General features: G+C 38.3%; 1 protein-coding gene across 1 annotated transcript; it reads right to left on the reverse strand.

The window, feature by feature from the left end:
- Positions 1-3,648: 3,648 nt before the first annotated feature.
- On the reverse strand, positions 3,649-4,781 carry LOC125111225 (olfactory receptor 2A2-like). The gene has a single exon (XM_047753111.1). The coding sequence runs from the start codon at positions 4,660-4,662 to the stop codon at positions 3,730-3,732; it is 933 nt and encodes a 310-aa protein (XP_047609067.1). The 5' UTR covers positions 4,663-4,781; the 3' UTR covers positions 3,649-3,729.
- Positions 4,782-17,063: the final 12,282 nt, after the last annotated feature.

Consider the following 17,063-nt stretch of genomic DNA (forward strand, 5'->3'; position numbering starts at 1 on the left):
CGTGGGGGGTTACTATGTATTTTTGGTGTGGAAGTTTGTATATTTGATGTCTCTTTCTTTAGTATGAGCAGGCTGTTATCCCCAGGATGCTGAGTGTGTTTCCAGGGAGGATGAGGCAATGGACAGGGATAGCAGTCAGTGCCTGGTTGCTGGGCTCTTGACAGTATCAAGGACTTGCAGGAAAGTGATGCAGGCTACTCCTAGTTGCAGGGCCCTGGGAAGTGGTAATGAGCCTTAGGAAGATTTAGGCAGTGCCCAGAGCATTTGGCAATGCCAGTGGCAGGGTATGTGATTTCCCAGGGGTGTGAGAGCAAAAACAGATGGTGTTCATTTACAATGACCTCTTCTGTGGTGCCCTCTAAAGAGTTTGGGGCTGTGAGTGATGCCTTTTCATGGATCCCTAGTAGTGCCAGGCCATGCTGACCTCTGGAGTCAGAGTTAACCTTGGTGGTTTGCCCCCATCAGTTGTAGACCACACAAGAAGCACCCTGTAGTGCTTAGCGCACACAGAAGTTTCTGCATAGGCTACTCCTAGTTGCAGGGTCCTAGGAAATAAGAGTGATTAGGCATGTGTGGGCACTGCCCAGAGTGTTTGGCAGTGGCGGCAGCAGGGCAGGTGTGTCCCCAGGGGAGCAAGAGCAACAACAGCAGGTGGTGCTCAGTTGCAGTGCCCTCTTTTTTGAGGTGACGGGGGCTGAAGGTTAGAGCCTGTTCATGGATCCCTAGTGATAGCAGGCCACACCTCCCTCTGGTTTCTGAGATGACTGCTGTGGTTTGTCCCCACCACCTGTAGATCACACAAGAGGCACTACATCATGCTTAGCCCACAAAAGAGGTGCCTGTCTACTCACAGCCCACACAAGAAACACCAGGTCTCCCCTTAGCCCAAGAAAGTAGACTCTTACCATCCAGAGCCTGAACCAGAGGTGCCCTGCCCTCTGAGAGCCCAGGCATGTGCAGGGAGATTCCTATGGCAGTCCACCCCTCCTCCTTTTGCCCTCCCCAACAATGGCACCTTACTTTCCTGTGGGCCTAGACCTTCTCCCAGGTTCCCTCTGCTGTGGCTTTCCACTCCTCAGTCTGTGGTACTCTGCTCCCTAGGCCCTCAGGCTGTCTCCACACAGCCAATCCTATTCCTGTCCCTGGAACTTACCTCCAGAGCCTGCATCTCAGTACCCAACCCCTGCCCCAGTGTCTCAGGCTGTGGTTTCTTGGGCACTGGTGCAGATGATTTGTGTGGCTCTCACTCTGCTTTGCCCTTGTCCATCCAGCTGTTGCACTTTCCTTGGTGACTTTGAGGTCTCTCTGTCTGGGCTGATCTCCTTGTAGGTTAGGTGGCTTCCCAGGGTGCAGGTTCCTTTTCTCTTTCATATATCCTTCTCAGGAATGCTAGTCCCACCCTGATTCTTTTTTCTTTTTCTTTTGTTCTACCCTCTTATCTGGAGGGTTTCTTGTCCTTTTTGGAGGTTTTAAATTCTTCTGTCAGCATTTAGTGAATGCTGTGAATCATTCTACACGTAGATGTGTTTTTTGTTTGTTTGTTTGTTTTGGATGTGTTTGCAGAGGAAGATGAGTGTGATGCCTTATTCCACCACCATCTTGATCCTTCTCTGAGAAGCTCATTATTCACACATTTTTAAAGAGACATAATTTATATCTAAGAAATTTACTAGCCCTTTAATTACAGACACAACCTCTCCTTGTGTGTGTTTATGTAATGTATAGACAGACATCTCTTTATTGCTTATTTAAAATACAGTCCAGAAACCCTAACAAACACCCCATCAAAGAATAAAAATGGATGGTAAACATATGAAAAGATGCTCTAAACTTATATCAGCAGGCAAATGCAAATTAACAACAATGAAATAGCACTATACACCTAGTAGAATGGCTAAAACCCAGAACATTGACAACACCAAACACTGATTAGCATGTGGATCAGTAGGAACTTGTATATGTTGCTGAAGAAATACACTTTCACTTACTGCAATATGATACAGCGATTTAGAAGGCAGACTCACAGTTTTCTTTAAAAACTGAACACATTCTCATTATATAATCTACTAATTGTACTACTTAGTATTCACCCAAAGGACTTGAAAACTTATGTCCACACAAAAACCTGCACGGAATTGGTTAAGCAGCTTTATTCATAATTGTCTAAACTTGGAAGTAATCAGGATGTCCTTCAGTTGGTAAATGGATAAACTGTGTTACATTCAGACAATGGAATAGTATTCTGCACTTAAAAGAAATGAACTATCAAGCCAAAAAGAAAAAGAAAAAAAAAAGACATAAAGGAAACTTAAATGCATAGGACTGAGTTTAGAGGACAATGTAAAAAAAATTACATTCTTTATTTTTTAATTTTTTTCATTTATAATGATTTTTATTTTTTCCATTATAGCTAGTGTACAGTGTTCTGTCAATTTTCTACTGTACAGAAAGGTGACCCAGTTACACATACATGTATACATTATTTTTCTCACATTACCATTTGCAGCAACATGGATGGAACTAGAGACTCTCATACTAAGTGAAGTAAGTCAGAAAGAGAAAGACAAATACCATATGATATCACTTATATCTGGAATCTAATATACAACACAAAAACTACATACTTTATAATCCAACTATGTGACACTCTGAAAAGCCAAAACTATGGAGGTAATTAAGAGCAGTGGTTGACAAGGATTTGTAAGAGAGAGGGTAGAAGAGATGATTTTTATGGCAGTGAAATTACTGTATGACAATATAACTGTAGATATAATTTTTTGCTAGTCCAAACACATAGAATATACAATACCATGAGTGAATTCTAAAGTACACCCTGGATGTTGGGAAATAATAATGTGTTCATATGGGTTTATGAATAATAATGAACATACTACTCTGTGGGCTGTATGTTGATAGTTGAGGAAGTTACACATGTGTGGAGGCAGAGGGTATGTGGGCTATCTCTGTATCGTCCATTCAATTTTGCTATAACTCTAAAATTTTTATAGTTTATTACATTAAAAAGGGCAAAAGATGCAAAGAGATGGCTCACCCAAGAAGATACAGATGGCAAGGAAATAACTGCAAAAAAAACTAATGTCAAATAACACAAGGGAATTTCATGTTAAAATGAGATACCAGATCTATGAGAATTGTGAAAATTCAAAAAAAAAATCTCTGCACAGCCATAGAAAGTTGGAGGGCTCATCACGTTTCTCAGTGGCCCCGACAGGGAGTCCAAACTGCCATTCCCATCATTCCTCTGAATCAGTCATTATAGAAAACAAACCCTCAGGCCACTCCCTGAAAGCTAGAAAGTAGTATGCCTGGTCCATTCTTCTCTTTCCCTCTTGAGGGAAATCTAAGAATTTGGAGTTTTCTCCATATCCTAACACACTGTGCCAGGGGGAAGAAGTGATGGGTAAAATGTCATATATTTGCCTAACACTTACTGTATCTCTTCTTAGCTTTGTTCTGATATGGTCTGCTGCAACCTATTATCTGATTTCTGGTGTTTTCACAAAGGAGACTTGGTCTGTATAGCCTTGTCTCCATGAAGTAATGAGGGCTTAGCTATTCATATTCTGCCAATTTGCTAATGTTACACTTGAGTAATTCTCATCACTAAATCATGTTCTATTCTTTATGGAACTTTCTTGAGTTTTTTGGGACAAGAAAATCACATCTGTTAAGGTGGAAAATTCTGGTGAATCAAAATTTTATGCTCCTTCACACTGTCGTATTTATCTGCAATACTCTGTAGAAGGCAGCCTTCACTTGAGCATTCCTTAGACTGTAGATGAGGGGGTTCAGCAATGGGTTGAAGAGGGTATAAAACAGGAAAAGGATTTTCAGCTGCTCCTCTTGTTTACTGTTGTCAGGGACCATGTAAACCATCATGGCTATGCCAAAGTAGAACCCAACCACACAGAGGTGGGAAGAACAGGTGGAAAAGGCTTTCTTGCGGCCCTCCTTCGACTGGATCTTCAGGATGGCCCAGAGGATGCGAACATAGGAGACCAGCACCAGGAAAATTGGTGTAACTAATATGAACACACCATCAGCAAAGAGAGAAATTTCACTGATCCAAGTATCACCACAGGCCACTTTAAGAACAGATCTAATCTCACAGAAGAAGTGGTTTACCTTCTGGGGCCCACAGAAAGACAATCTTAGCAGGAGAAAAACTTGTACCAGAGACAGGGAAAACCCACATGCCCAGGAAGTGATGGCCAGGACTATGCACAGTCTCCAGTTCATGATGACAGTGTACCGGAGGGGATGGCAGATCGCCACATACCTGTCATAGGACATCACCACCAAAATCAGGCACTCTACAGAACCAAAAGCCAAACTGAAAACCATTTGCATAGTGCATGAGTCAAAGGAGATAGTTTTTTTGTGTTTCACTAGGTTTTCCAGCATATTGGGCAGACTGCTGGAAGGATAAGACATGTCAATAACGGCCAGATGAGAAAGGAAGTAGTACATGGGGGAGTGCAGTTTGAGGTCGAGGCAAATGAGCCCCAAGATCATGCCATTTGCCAGCAGGTTGAAGATATATAATATGAAGAAGATAACAAAGAGAAGCAATTCTATCTCTTCACTGAGCTGGAATCCTACCAGGATAAATTCTGTGATCCATGACTGGTTGCCCTCCATTGTAAATGAGTCTGTCTGTAAAGGACTGAAGTGTGATGGCAAATCAGATCTGGATAGCAATGAAAACTGGAGTTATTTATCTGAAGTAATTTCAGAGGGTGCCTGTGTACTTGTCCCTATTTCACTGAGTTTTTTTATTTTTCCAATGTTACTTTGCCTTTCTGTTTTTTACTTTTTATTTTTTAGTAATTCAAAATTTCATGTAAGTACCAGGGACTATAAACAAATCTAGTATACAGAATACAATTTTTTTCATGTTTGCCTTATAATTTATTTTTTCTATATGTAGTATTCATTTTCTGTAGACCACATATGAGCAAAATACAATCATATTCACACATTGACAATTTATCCCTAAATTCTTTTGATTGTTTTCAATAACATGAATATTCACTAATTTAATCTCACCATAATTACCAAAATAAAGAGCCGTAACATTAGCATGATGCACTATTCTAAATAAAGCATTTTCTGCCAATGTAGTCTAAGATTCAAATCTAGTATTACATATAATGCTCATTTCTTCTAGTCTTAAATAGTCTTTCTTGCCTTGACACTGATATTTTTTAACAGTATGAGCTCTTGTTTTGTATAATATCCCTTAATTGAAAATTTCCATTAATTGTCCATGCTTTAGTTCAGAGTCAAATATTTTGGCAGGAAAAATATGACCTTCTTAATGCCTTTCATTATGCACAGATAATGTTAATTTGTCCCAGTACCGGTGATATTCAATTGGGGGATTGGTGGATCATTGGTTAAGGTGATATTTCCAAGTTATTTCCCATATAAAATTATTAATCCATAATTTAAAATACCTTCTTCATTCTGGCTTAAATTATCCTCTAGTCATCTTGTTCATTTCCCACTTCAGTAGAGAACCAGTTATTTCATTAAAAATGTCTTCTTTTACTGAAGAATCATAAATTCAAATAACTGTCTCCTTTTATTGGGTGTTAAATAATTTTTTAACAAAATTGTTGCCAAATTTCTGATATCCACATTTAACAGGGAAAGCATATAATTGGGGACAGTATGTAAGTTGTTAAGGGATAATAGATTCTTACCTTTACTTATTTTATCCTAATACATATTCACTGACTTCTTTTTGAGAAAAAAATATATTTTACTAAATTAATACTGCCATTAAAGAAAATGATTTCAGTATCATACAGTCATTTTTCAGCAAAAGTAGACCTAACCCTTAACCTTAATTATCTTGTTTATACTTTTTGCTTCATATTTAGACAATTATAGGTAGTTGGAAATATTAGACTTAAAAATTAAACTTTTGATAGTCTGATTTTTATATGAACAAAGAGGCATCTACCTCATGTCAAATTTTGACCTAAAATTTTCTTAATCATCTTAGAAAAAAACATGAAATTGGATAAAACGCTAAGAGAAAACATACATGTGAAATACATATCCAAAGATGATCACTATTAATAATTTGTATATATATTTCCATTATTCACTGTTCATATGTTTCAGTATATGTAAATTATATGAACAGTGTTATTTATCAACTTCTTTCATTTAGAATATCATGTACATCTTCCATGTCAAATATTTCTCAACTTAAACTTATGCTCACTATTTTGTTGCAGATGACTATTTCATGTAATATATTGCCTTCTAACTGGGTTGTGTGCAGTATGATGCCATAGTAATTATGTTTTATACATATTTTGTGTATATTTTATTATTTTCTTGTACTAAATTTTAGGACATGGAAGCTCTTAGTTAAATCTATCTATTTATTTATCTACATACCTGTCTATCCATATTTTTGTCTACTAATCTATTTTAATATCATCTAAATAAAATTTCTCCTCTCCAATAGAGTCATTAAAATAACAGCAACTTAGGAAGCAAAGGTTTACTTGATCAGTATATGTGATTTTCTCCCTGGGCAGTCCTGTAACTGAACTAGGGCACTTTTGGCTACTCCTCCAACTTTAGTCAGTGGAATTGACACTCATCCTACCCTATTTTGTGGTAGGACAAATATTTCTATCAAAACATTAATCTTACATCTAATAATGTCCATATCAGATGATAGCCTATCGAAGTTTCAATAAGAAAGAACTGTATAGCAAAACTTACCTTGTACAGTTTCAGCAAAGAAGAGTTTACTATAACTGTTACCAGGATTCCGTTTTTCAAAATCAGAGGTTACTCTACCATATATTTGTCTGCTAGGTAACATAAGGTCCTTTTGTTCTTTTGACCATATCAGAGAATTCTCCAGAGGAAACATCTGCATACAAAGCCTCTCATACTTCCAGATTCCTCTCAAACAATAGAGTTGGGCTAATCTGAAGGACCACCACTCAAGCACATTAGGAAGTGATGATGAGAAAGCTGCTGATGGATAGATGAGCCCTGCCACAGCCCAGCAGGGAGAAGGCCCAGGATCAGGGATAGGAGCAATCATGAATATCATGTTTTGGTAATACACTAATATGTAGTCATTATATGTATACATGTATGTAATATTGATGCATGCAAGAAATCATAAAATATGTTCCTGTTAGGTATTCTGAAAAAAGGTCTTTCTCAGTCAATTGTACATTGCAGATACATATATGAACTGCAATAACAGAACTACTGTGCCTCATTAAATTCATTTAATAGAGATAGAATAGCCAAAATTGTGGGAATAATGACGGCTAAACAGAACGTAAAGAGCATAAATCTTAATGATGTAAAAACAGCCTTACGAAACCAACAAAAATCAGCTGTTATAGGAGGACAACTATGAGGATCATAAGAAAACAAATCTCCCTAATGTTGACATCAGAAGTCAAAAATCAAGGGTCCAGATCTGAGGGATGTGGTTTACAAACCTTAAGGTTTTTTGTTTTTAATCTTTGTTTTGTCTTTTTAGGGCAGCACCTGTGGGGATATTGAGGTTCCCAGGCTAGGGGTCTAATCAGAGCTGTTGCTGCCAGGCCTATGCCAGAGTAACAGCAAAGCCAGATCGGAGCCACATCTTCGACCTACACCACAGCTCATGGCAACGCAGGATCCTTAACCCACTGAGGAGGCCAGGGATCCAATCCTCAACCTCATGGTTCCTAGTCGGATTTGTTTCCATTACTCCAGGACGGGAATTCCACAAACCTTAATATTTAGATTTCCGAGTTCCCGTTGTGGCTCAGTGGTTAATGAAGCCAACTGGGAACCAAAAGGTTGCTGGTTCGATGCCTGGCCTTGCTTAGTGGGTTAAGGATCTGGTGTTGTGTGTCACAGACACGGCTGGAATCCCGAGTTGCTGTGGTGTAGGCTGGTGGCGACAGCTCCGATTAGACCGCTACCCTGGGAACCTTCATATGCCAGGGGTGCAGTCCCCCCCCAAAAAAAAAAAGATTTAGATTTCAGTTTCTGATAAGATGAGAGACTACCTACTCTACCCCACACTGTTCCATTGAAAACAACTAAAACTATTCTTGAGCTGAGACAGTCTGAATTAAACTGTCTTAACTGATGGAAATTTGAAGATTTCATTTCAGGCAGGAAAGAAGTGATCCCAAAAAACAAAGTTCACATTATAAAAAGAAATACAGATCAAGCAAAGTATGATATACATTTGTACAACTAAGCAGATACTGACTGTACAAAGAACACTGGCAATGTCCTCTGTTCAAGGACCTAGAATAAGACTGAGCTAAATACAAAACAGCAGCATATAAATTGAGCAGAGATGGGTATGAATTAAAAAGTTTGAAATTATGAGCATTTTGATTGAAAAGTCTAACTAAAACATCCATGAACCTTTTTCCACCCAATCTTAATTACACAAAAGTACTGATAAATTTGGCCCATGAGCAGTACCTATTCCCATATGTAAATTTAAAGATTCTACTTTTTCAAAAAAAAAAACTATGGGGTTAAAAACTCTCAACTGAGAAATTAAATGTCTTTATAGATCAACATATTAAAACTACATCTTAGAAGATAAAAGAAAATATTAACTCTGAGGAATATTGGTCTTAAAAAAATGGAATAGATAAAGTATTTCTTTCTATAAAGGTAACATATAAAATGAAAAAATCTGTCAAAACAAACCTCTATTAAATTCTGGACTCTAATCAAAAGCTATAGAACCATAGGAATACTTAATATGGAAAACAAACTAACAAACAAACCCACAAATCAGTGGGAGAAACTGTATGTTGGTTTTTGTTTTGTTTTGTTTTAGGGACTCACCTTCAGCGTATGGAAATTCCCAGGCCAGGGGTCAAATTGGAGCTGCAGTTGCTGGCCTCCACAGCCACAGCAACGCCGGAATGGAGTCATGTCTGTGACCTACACCACACCTCATGGCAATGCTGGATGGTTTAACCACCTGAGCAAGGCCAGGATTCAAACCTACATCCTCATGGATACTAGTTGGATTATTAACCTGCTGAGCCACAGCAGGAACTCCAGAAACTAGCATTTTAACTTATCTTGATGCCATCCCCCACTTCCTGGCTCACTGGCTGCCCTGAAGAAAATAATCTGAATTTCCAGTGTACACTCAGTGCCAGAGGGAGCAGAATAGACTTTATATTCACAGAATTATGGTTGTTTGATTTGACCTGTCTGGTGGTTCCTTGAAGTATCAGCTGAAAGGACTTGCCTTTATTGTGACTAACTCAAAACTCTCCCAGATCTGAGGCGGCTACCTGGAAGGCCACTATCGAAAGCATTTAAAGGCAAAGATACTAGCTGCTGCCATATGAGACATGGGATAAAAGTTGGTGTAAACAGTATACTAACTGTAAAGCCTGAATGGAAAGATCGGAAAAAAGATGATTTCGGAAAGACAGTCATCCTTCAAAGCCTGAAACTACAGAAAAGTCTAATTTTTGGAGTTCCCATCGTGGCTCAGTGGTTAACAAACCCAACTAAGATCCTTGAGGACGCAGATTCAATCTCTGACCTTGCCTAGTGGGTTAAGGATCCAGCACTGCTGTGAGCTGTGGTGTAGGTCACACACACAGCTCAGATCTGGCATTGCTGTGGCTTGGCGTAGGCTGGCAGCTATAGCTCCAATTCGACCCCTAGCCTGGGAACCTCCCTATGCTGCAGGTGCGGCCCTAAAAAAAAAGTCTAATTTTTAATCATTGCCATTGGGGTAAAACAAATAATCAGACACTTATTTCAAATATGAGCCCTAAGTAGAAAACAAGTGGGCAAATGTAACATATTGCAGGCAGTGATTTGCTAACTTTTAGAGTGACAAATTATTTTATGCCAGGATGAACAGATCAGAGGTTTTTCTATTGAATGATAGTTTATGAGGCCCTCAAGCAGGTTCGCTTGGCCAGCTATTAAAAATGACTCCAAGGCCTTCATCCAATTTCAAAGCATGTCTCTAACATCCAAGTTTTAGATCTTACGGTTACAATTAATGTTAGCACAACCATCAAATATTATTAATGTCAGCACCAGTATAAAAAACCTCCATGGTGGCAGTTGGTTTAACTGCCAATTCTGGTCTGCCCTCCTGCCCTGAGTTGTCTGCTTAGGGACAGAGCAACTTGTTTTAATATAAGAGCTGATTTCTATACAAATTCATATATTACAGATAACACTCCAGCAGGTTTTTTTTTTCCCCTCTTACAAGAGGTACCCTGACAACATTGCCTGATTCTTTGGCTTCCGGAATAGTGCACATTCAAATGCCTGTCTTTCTTCATCATCTCTCCTAGGAGCTCCCACTTATCTGATACTAGCTTCTTAGTCCAGCTCCCAACAGATCCAATATCTCTAAAGTTCATTTGCTATTTTAGTCACGTGTCCTTATATGTTAAAAGAATACACACCCCACATTGTACATTATGTAAGAATATCTTATAGGAGATTCAGTTAGTATTTTTTAATTTCTACATAATTTTAACATACACTTAGAATTTTTTATTTAGTAAGCTAATAATAAACAGCATTAATAAATGTTATAGTACAAGGTGATAATCAGAGGGCTGTATCTTTATTATTAATCCTAGAATTTCTACATCCTACCTGGTGTCCAGAGAGCTATCACAGCTTTCTGTGACTTGCTGCAGGATTGAACCCTTTGTTCAATCACCTCAGACTAGCTTAGTGGACTTGATGGCTTATAAGCTAGGCTCAAGGCCATCTATAATGTCTTCCCTATAATTTCTGTTAGCAGATTATCATTTCTCAATTATTACACAGCAAAAATCAGACAAATATGAATATGAAAACCCTGTTAGCCTCATAAATTATAACTTGATTTTAAGTATTAGAATGCTGAATTATGGGTGGAAATAACCAAATTATGGCAGAATTGAGGAAGGTATTAGAAATCCGATGCCACATTACAATGCTACCAACACTGACAGGATTCTCTTGATTTTCTTTTTGCATTCGGTAAAATTTAAGAATGATGTATTTTCATTTCTTCCATTATTTAAAAAACTGACAAATAAATGTGAAGAGAATAAAAATATTCACTGAAAACTTTGTCAAGTACAAACACATGTGAAATAGAAAATTATTTTTATAGTAGGGATATTTTACTCTATCATCACCAGTTAGAATTCCCCATCCCAATTTGATAAATGACAATGGTAGTTATGTTATCTCACAGTGCTAGGAGATGAAAAGAGGTTTTCCCTGATTGAGGACAACCATCCCTGGAGAGAAACCTTGGAAAGCAAACCAGGATAAACTAAACTGGTACATTTACCAGCTTCCCTCATACAAAAGAAATGATAATGGGATTGTTATCAAATAGCTATAGAATTTCTCCCTGCCACTTACTAACACCTCCTCATAGGCAGCAAAGAAAAGTGTGTTAATTTTCCTCAATTCTCTGGCAGGAGAACATTTCCAGGATGCAGTAGGAACAGATGGTTCTCACCAGAGAAAGAAATTTGTCCTTCACTACCAGATAAAGGTAGTGAAGGACAAATCACACAACACTTCCAGCATCATCATTTGTAAGGGGAGGCAACAGGGTTAGAGGGCTCTTAAGAGCCTTACAGTCTGACAACATGACTTGAGGATATCAATATTAACCAGCCCCTTCCCATAGTGTGACTGGGGAGGGGCTCCGGTTAAGAGAAGTATGAAACCTACATTTAGACAGCATGGGTATCAAATGCTACTCTGAGACCCCAGCAGAGGGGATCTTCACAAAGGTGGCTTTTTCTTCTTCCTAAACCTGAGATTTCTGCCAGTCTTCTGTCCTGCTCTTCTGTAAACCATTAACCAGTGTATAATAATGATTTGTACAAAGAGGGGGTGTAGTACTCCTTCTGGTATTTTTCTGAAATTGGGCTTGAATGTACAGGAAAACTCACAGAGATGGGAAATGTTTGGAGCTGAAGCAAGTGCCGGGGTTATGAGTCCCAGATATCTTTTCTTCCCTGATGGAGAGGATGGGGCACAGGAGTGATTAGGAGCTTCTGGATGTGAGACCTTTAGAGTGTGATCTCCTAAAAACAACCCATTCCCCAGAGACATAACTGTGGCGTTCAAGGATCAAATTATCCAGCATGGTCTCACCATTATATTTTTTCCTACAAAGTAATGCAAAACTCATCCCTCCTCTCATGGGTCTCCTGCTTTGTTACACATTAGAATATGTTATGTGTGTGTCAGTGTGTGTGTGTGTGTGTGTGTGTGTGTGTGTGTTTGCACTTGCTTATGCAGAGAAGAACTCATGAAAAATGGTAAAGATGTCTGTACTCAAAGGATTTTGTTATAAAAACTTAATAGATAACTCAAGCTTGATCATGTCCCATAGTACAATCCCCAAGGATATGCAAGTATTATGAACTTGATCTTGAAACCGTTCCTGACTCCATATTCTACCTTTGGAAAGGTTCATGATGTAATAAATGCAACCTCCATGGAGCTTGTTAAGGCAGCCCATCAAAGGACTCCATCTTTCTCAGGGAGTCAACGATTTTTGTCTGCTGAAAGGTATTAATGTGCAATAATTTAAAAATTTCCATTGCAATTATTCCTTACTTGGAAACTCATAGAGACTGAATCCTATTTCCTTAATGCCTTCCTGCTTTAAGCTACCCCTTAAGTATTTGTCTCTTCAAAAACACTTTTCTCCTATATACATATTCTATATTTACATGATACTGCTGCTCCCATCATGTACTGTGGGTACATGTGGGCCACCACTGCCCCTGAGAACTCCAGGACTGGGCACCAGTTGCCACATCTACACACTTGCTGTCAAGAAGACCACAACAGAGAAAGTTAGGCAATATGAGATGACAAAGAAATATGTTTCATTCTGATAATATTGATCTTTCTAATCCAAGAGCATGATGGTATGTCTTTCCATCTGTTTGTGTCATTTTTTATTTCTTTCGTTAGCATTTTATGATTTTCAGACTACAGGTCTTTTGTCTCTTTAGGTAAGTTTATTTCTAGGTATTTTATTCTTTTTGATGTGACATTAAATGAGATTGTTTCCCTAATTTCTATTTCTGATTTTTCATTGTAAGTATATAGAAATGCCATCAATTTCTGTGTATTAATTTTGTGTCCTGCGACTTTGCCAAATTCATGGATGAGCTCTAACAGTTTTCTAGTAGAGTCTTTAGGATTCTTTAGGTATAGTATCATGTCATCTGCAAATAGTGATAGTTTTACTTCTTCCTCTCCAATTTGGATTCCTTTTATCTCTTTTACTTCTCTGATTGTCATGACTAGGACTTCCAAAACTATGTTGAATAGTAGTGGCGAGAGTGGACATCCTTGTCTTGTTCCTGCTATCGGTGGGAATTCTTTCAGCTTTGCACCATTGAGAATGATGTTAGCTATAGGTTTGCCATATATGGCCTTTCTTATGTTGAGGTAGTTCCCTCTATGCCCACTTTCTGAAGAGTTTTTATCAGAAATGGGTGTTGGATTTTGTCAAAGTCTTTTTCTGCATCTATTGAGAGGATCATATTGCCAAGGACATTTTTCATAGAACTAGAAAAAATATTTTAAAGTTTGTTTGGAAGCACAAAATACCCATAATAGCCAAAGGCATCCTGAAAAAGAAAAATGGAGCTGGAGGAATTGGGCTCCCTGACTTCAGATTATACTACAAAGCTATAGTCATCAAAACCTTGTGGTACTGGCACAAAGACAGAAATATATTACAGCGGAACAGAATGGAAAGCCCAGAATTAAACCCATGCACCTCCAGTCAGCTAATCTACGACAAAGGAGATAAGAATATACAATGGAGAAAAGACAGCCTGTTCAATAAGTAGTACTGGGCAAACTGGACAGCTACATGGAAAAGAATGAAATTAGAACACTTCCTAACACCATACACAAAAATAAACTCAAAATGGATTAAAGACCTAAATAGAAGACTGGATACTATAAAACTCTTAGAGAAAAACATAGGCCAAACACTGTCCAACATAAACTGCAGCAATATCTTCTCAGATCCACCTCCTAGAGTAAAGACAATAAAAACAAAAATAAACAAATGGGACTTAATTAAACTTAAAAGTTTCTGCACAGCAAAGGAAACCCTAAACAAAATGAAAAGACAATCCACAGAATGGGAGAAAATATTTGCAAATGAAGTGACTAACAAGGGATTAATCTCCAAAATTTATAAACACCTTCTGCACCTCAATACCTAAAAAAGCAAGCAACCCTAACAAAAAATGGGCAGAAGATCTAAACAGACAATTCTCCAAAGAAGACATATAGATGGCCAAAAAACACATGAAGATATGTTCAACATCACTAATTATTTAGAGAAATGCAAATAGATACCACTATGAGGGGAGTTTCCTTTGTGGTGCAGTGGAAATGAATCCAACTAGGAACCATCAGGTTGCAGGTTCCATCCCTGGCCTCACTCAGTGGGTTTAGGATCCGGTGTTGCCATGAGCTGTGGTGTAGGTCACAGATGCAGCTCAGATCTAGTGTCTCTGAGGCTCTGACTTAGGTCAGGGCAACAACTCCAATTAGACCACTAGCCTGGGAACCTCCATATGCCATGGGTATGGGCCTAAAAGGACAAAAGATGAAAAAAAAAACTCACTATGAGGTACCACCTTACACTGGCCAGAATGGCCATCATCAAAAAGTCTGCAAACAATAAGTGCTAGAGAAGCTGTGGAGAAAAAGAACCCTATTACACTGTTGGTGGGATTGTAAATTGGTGCAACCACTGTGGAAAACAGTATGGAGATTCCTCAGAAAACTAAAAATAGAACTATCATTTGATCCAGCAATCCCACCCCTGGGCATCCTTCCAGAGAAAACCATGACTCGAAAAAACACGTGTACTCCAATGCTCATCGCAGCACTATATACAATACAGAAGACATGAAAACAACCTAAAAGTCCATCAACAGAGGCATGGATAAAGATGATGTGGTACATATACACAATGGAATGTTACTCAGCCATTAAAAGGAAAGAAATAATGGCATTTGCAGCAACATGGATGAACCTAGAAATGATCATACTAAGTGAAGTCAGTCAGACAGTGAGACACCAGCATCAAATGCTATCACTTCCATGCGGAATCTGAAAAAAGGACACAGTGAACTTCTTTGCAGGACAGATACTGACTCACAGACTTTGAAAAACTTATGGTTTCCAAATTAGACAGGTTTGGGGTTGAGGGGATGTGCTGGGGGTTTGGGATGGAAATGTTATAAAATTTGGTTGTGATGATCATTGTACAACTATAAATGTAATTGAGTAATAAAAAATAATAATAATAAATAAAAAATACAGCTGTCACATTTATGGTACCCATCCTAATGACCTCATTTTAACTTAATTTTAAATATGCAATCTTACATGTGGGCACATTCTGATATTTAGAACTTAAACATGTAAATTATGGGGAGGGGAGAACACAATCTAATGCATAACAACAATTATTCTGATTATACCCTCTTTATGTTTAACAACCACAAAACAACTTGCTCAATATTTACTTCTTTGGTTTATGAGTTGATGTATCTGATAAACTATATCTTGAGGTATAACTTAGCATTACATGGTTCCTATACCTTACCTGTCTTTTCTTGCAGACATCACAATAAAAATAAGACAGTTATCTAGTATGGTTGTTCCTTGTATATATTATAATTATACAGCACAAATATATGCGCCCTTGCCAAACCTTCCTCATACCGGTGCAATCTTTTTTTTTTTTTTTGTCTTCTTGCCTTTTCTAGAGCCGCTTCCCGCAGCATATGGAGGTTCCCAGGCTACGGGTCGAATCAGAGCTGTAGCCACCGGCCTACATCAGAGCCACAGCAACAGGGGATCCGAGCCGCATCTGTGACCTACACCACAGCTCACAGATCCTTAACCCACTGAGCAAGGGCAGGGATGGAACCCGCAACCTCATGGTTCCTAGTCGGATTCGTTAACCACTGCGCCATGACAGGAACTCCTGGTGCAATCTTATTATTTTCTTCCTGTTGTACTGAGCCTAAAAAACACTTGTTATATGCAACATCAATTTTCCAAAATAAACTTTTTCTCACAACACAATGCTTTGTTGAGAAAGGTAAAATTGTCAGTGCAATCAGAAGTGAGCTTAGGCTTTGGATGAGTGTGTTTCAGAAGTCGACAGGTAAGACTGGGTTATAAAACTTGTTTTACAAGGGAAGTACAAGTAACCCTCACATTCACACAAGATTTCTTCCAACAGGTATTTTCCAAACAGAGTTCAAGAAAAGAGAAGCCAATCAGGGAGCTGACGTCTCCAATACAGAATGGAGTGATGGGCTAATAAGAAGCTGAGATTTCAGCAGATGAGATTTAGGAGAGGAAGTATATGTAGAAAAAGATTCCAAAAATATCTGTAGGAGTCTTTCTTGGGCATTGGTCAAGTCCTAACTTGCAAAATATAACTGAAAAACATTTGTCTTAACAAATCTAAGACCAAGTCCTAAAGGGAGCAACATATCTTCAACAAATTTAACTGCCTTTAGGGAGAAAAATCCAAAAGCTCAATCTTTATATGATGATAACATAATCTATAGCCTTTGAAACATACCAGTCCAACTTTAAAAAGCAGGAAAAATTACTTATCAATAATCAAGAAATAAAAGAGCCAAGAAATGAGGTCTTAGATATACCACAGATACTGAAATTACAAGACTTCAAAATAACTGCCATTTATATCAAATAAAATGAACAAAGATACACACATTTTTTAAAAATTTCAGTGAAGAATTAGAACCTACATAAATAATCAGATATTTATTCTTAAGGAGCAAATAATAATATATGCAATTAAGAAAACATAGGGTGTGGGAGTTCCCTTCATGGCTCAGTGGTTAATGAACCCAACTAGGATCCACAAGGATGCAGGTTCGATCCTTGGACCCGCTCACTGGCTTAAAAGTCCGGCGTTGCTGTGAGCTGTGTGTAGC

Source organism: Phacochoerus africanus, chromosome 11 (assembly GCF_016906955.1).
Source record: "Phacochoerus africanus isolate WHEZ1 chromosome 11, ROS_Pafr_v1, whole genome shotgun sequence".
In the NCBI taxonomy this organism is placed as follows: domain Eukaryota; kingdom Metazoa; phylum Chordata; class Mammalia; order Artiodactyla; family Suidae; genus Phacochoerus; species Phacochoerus africanus.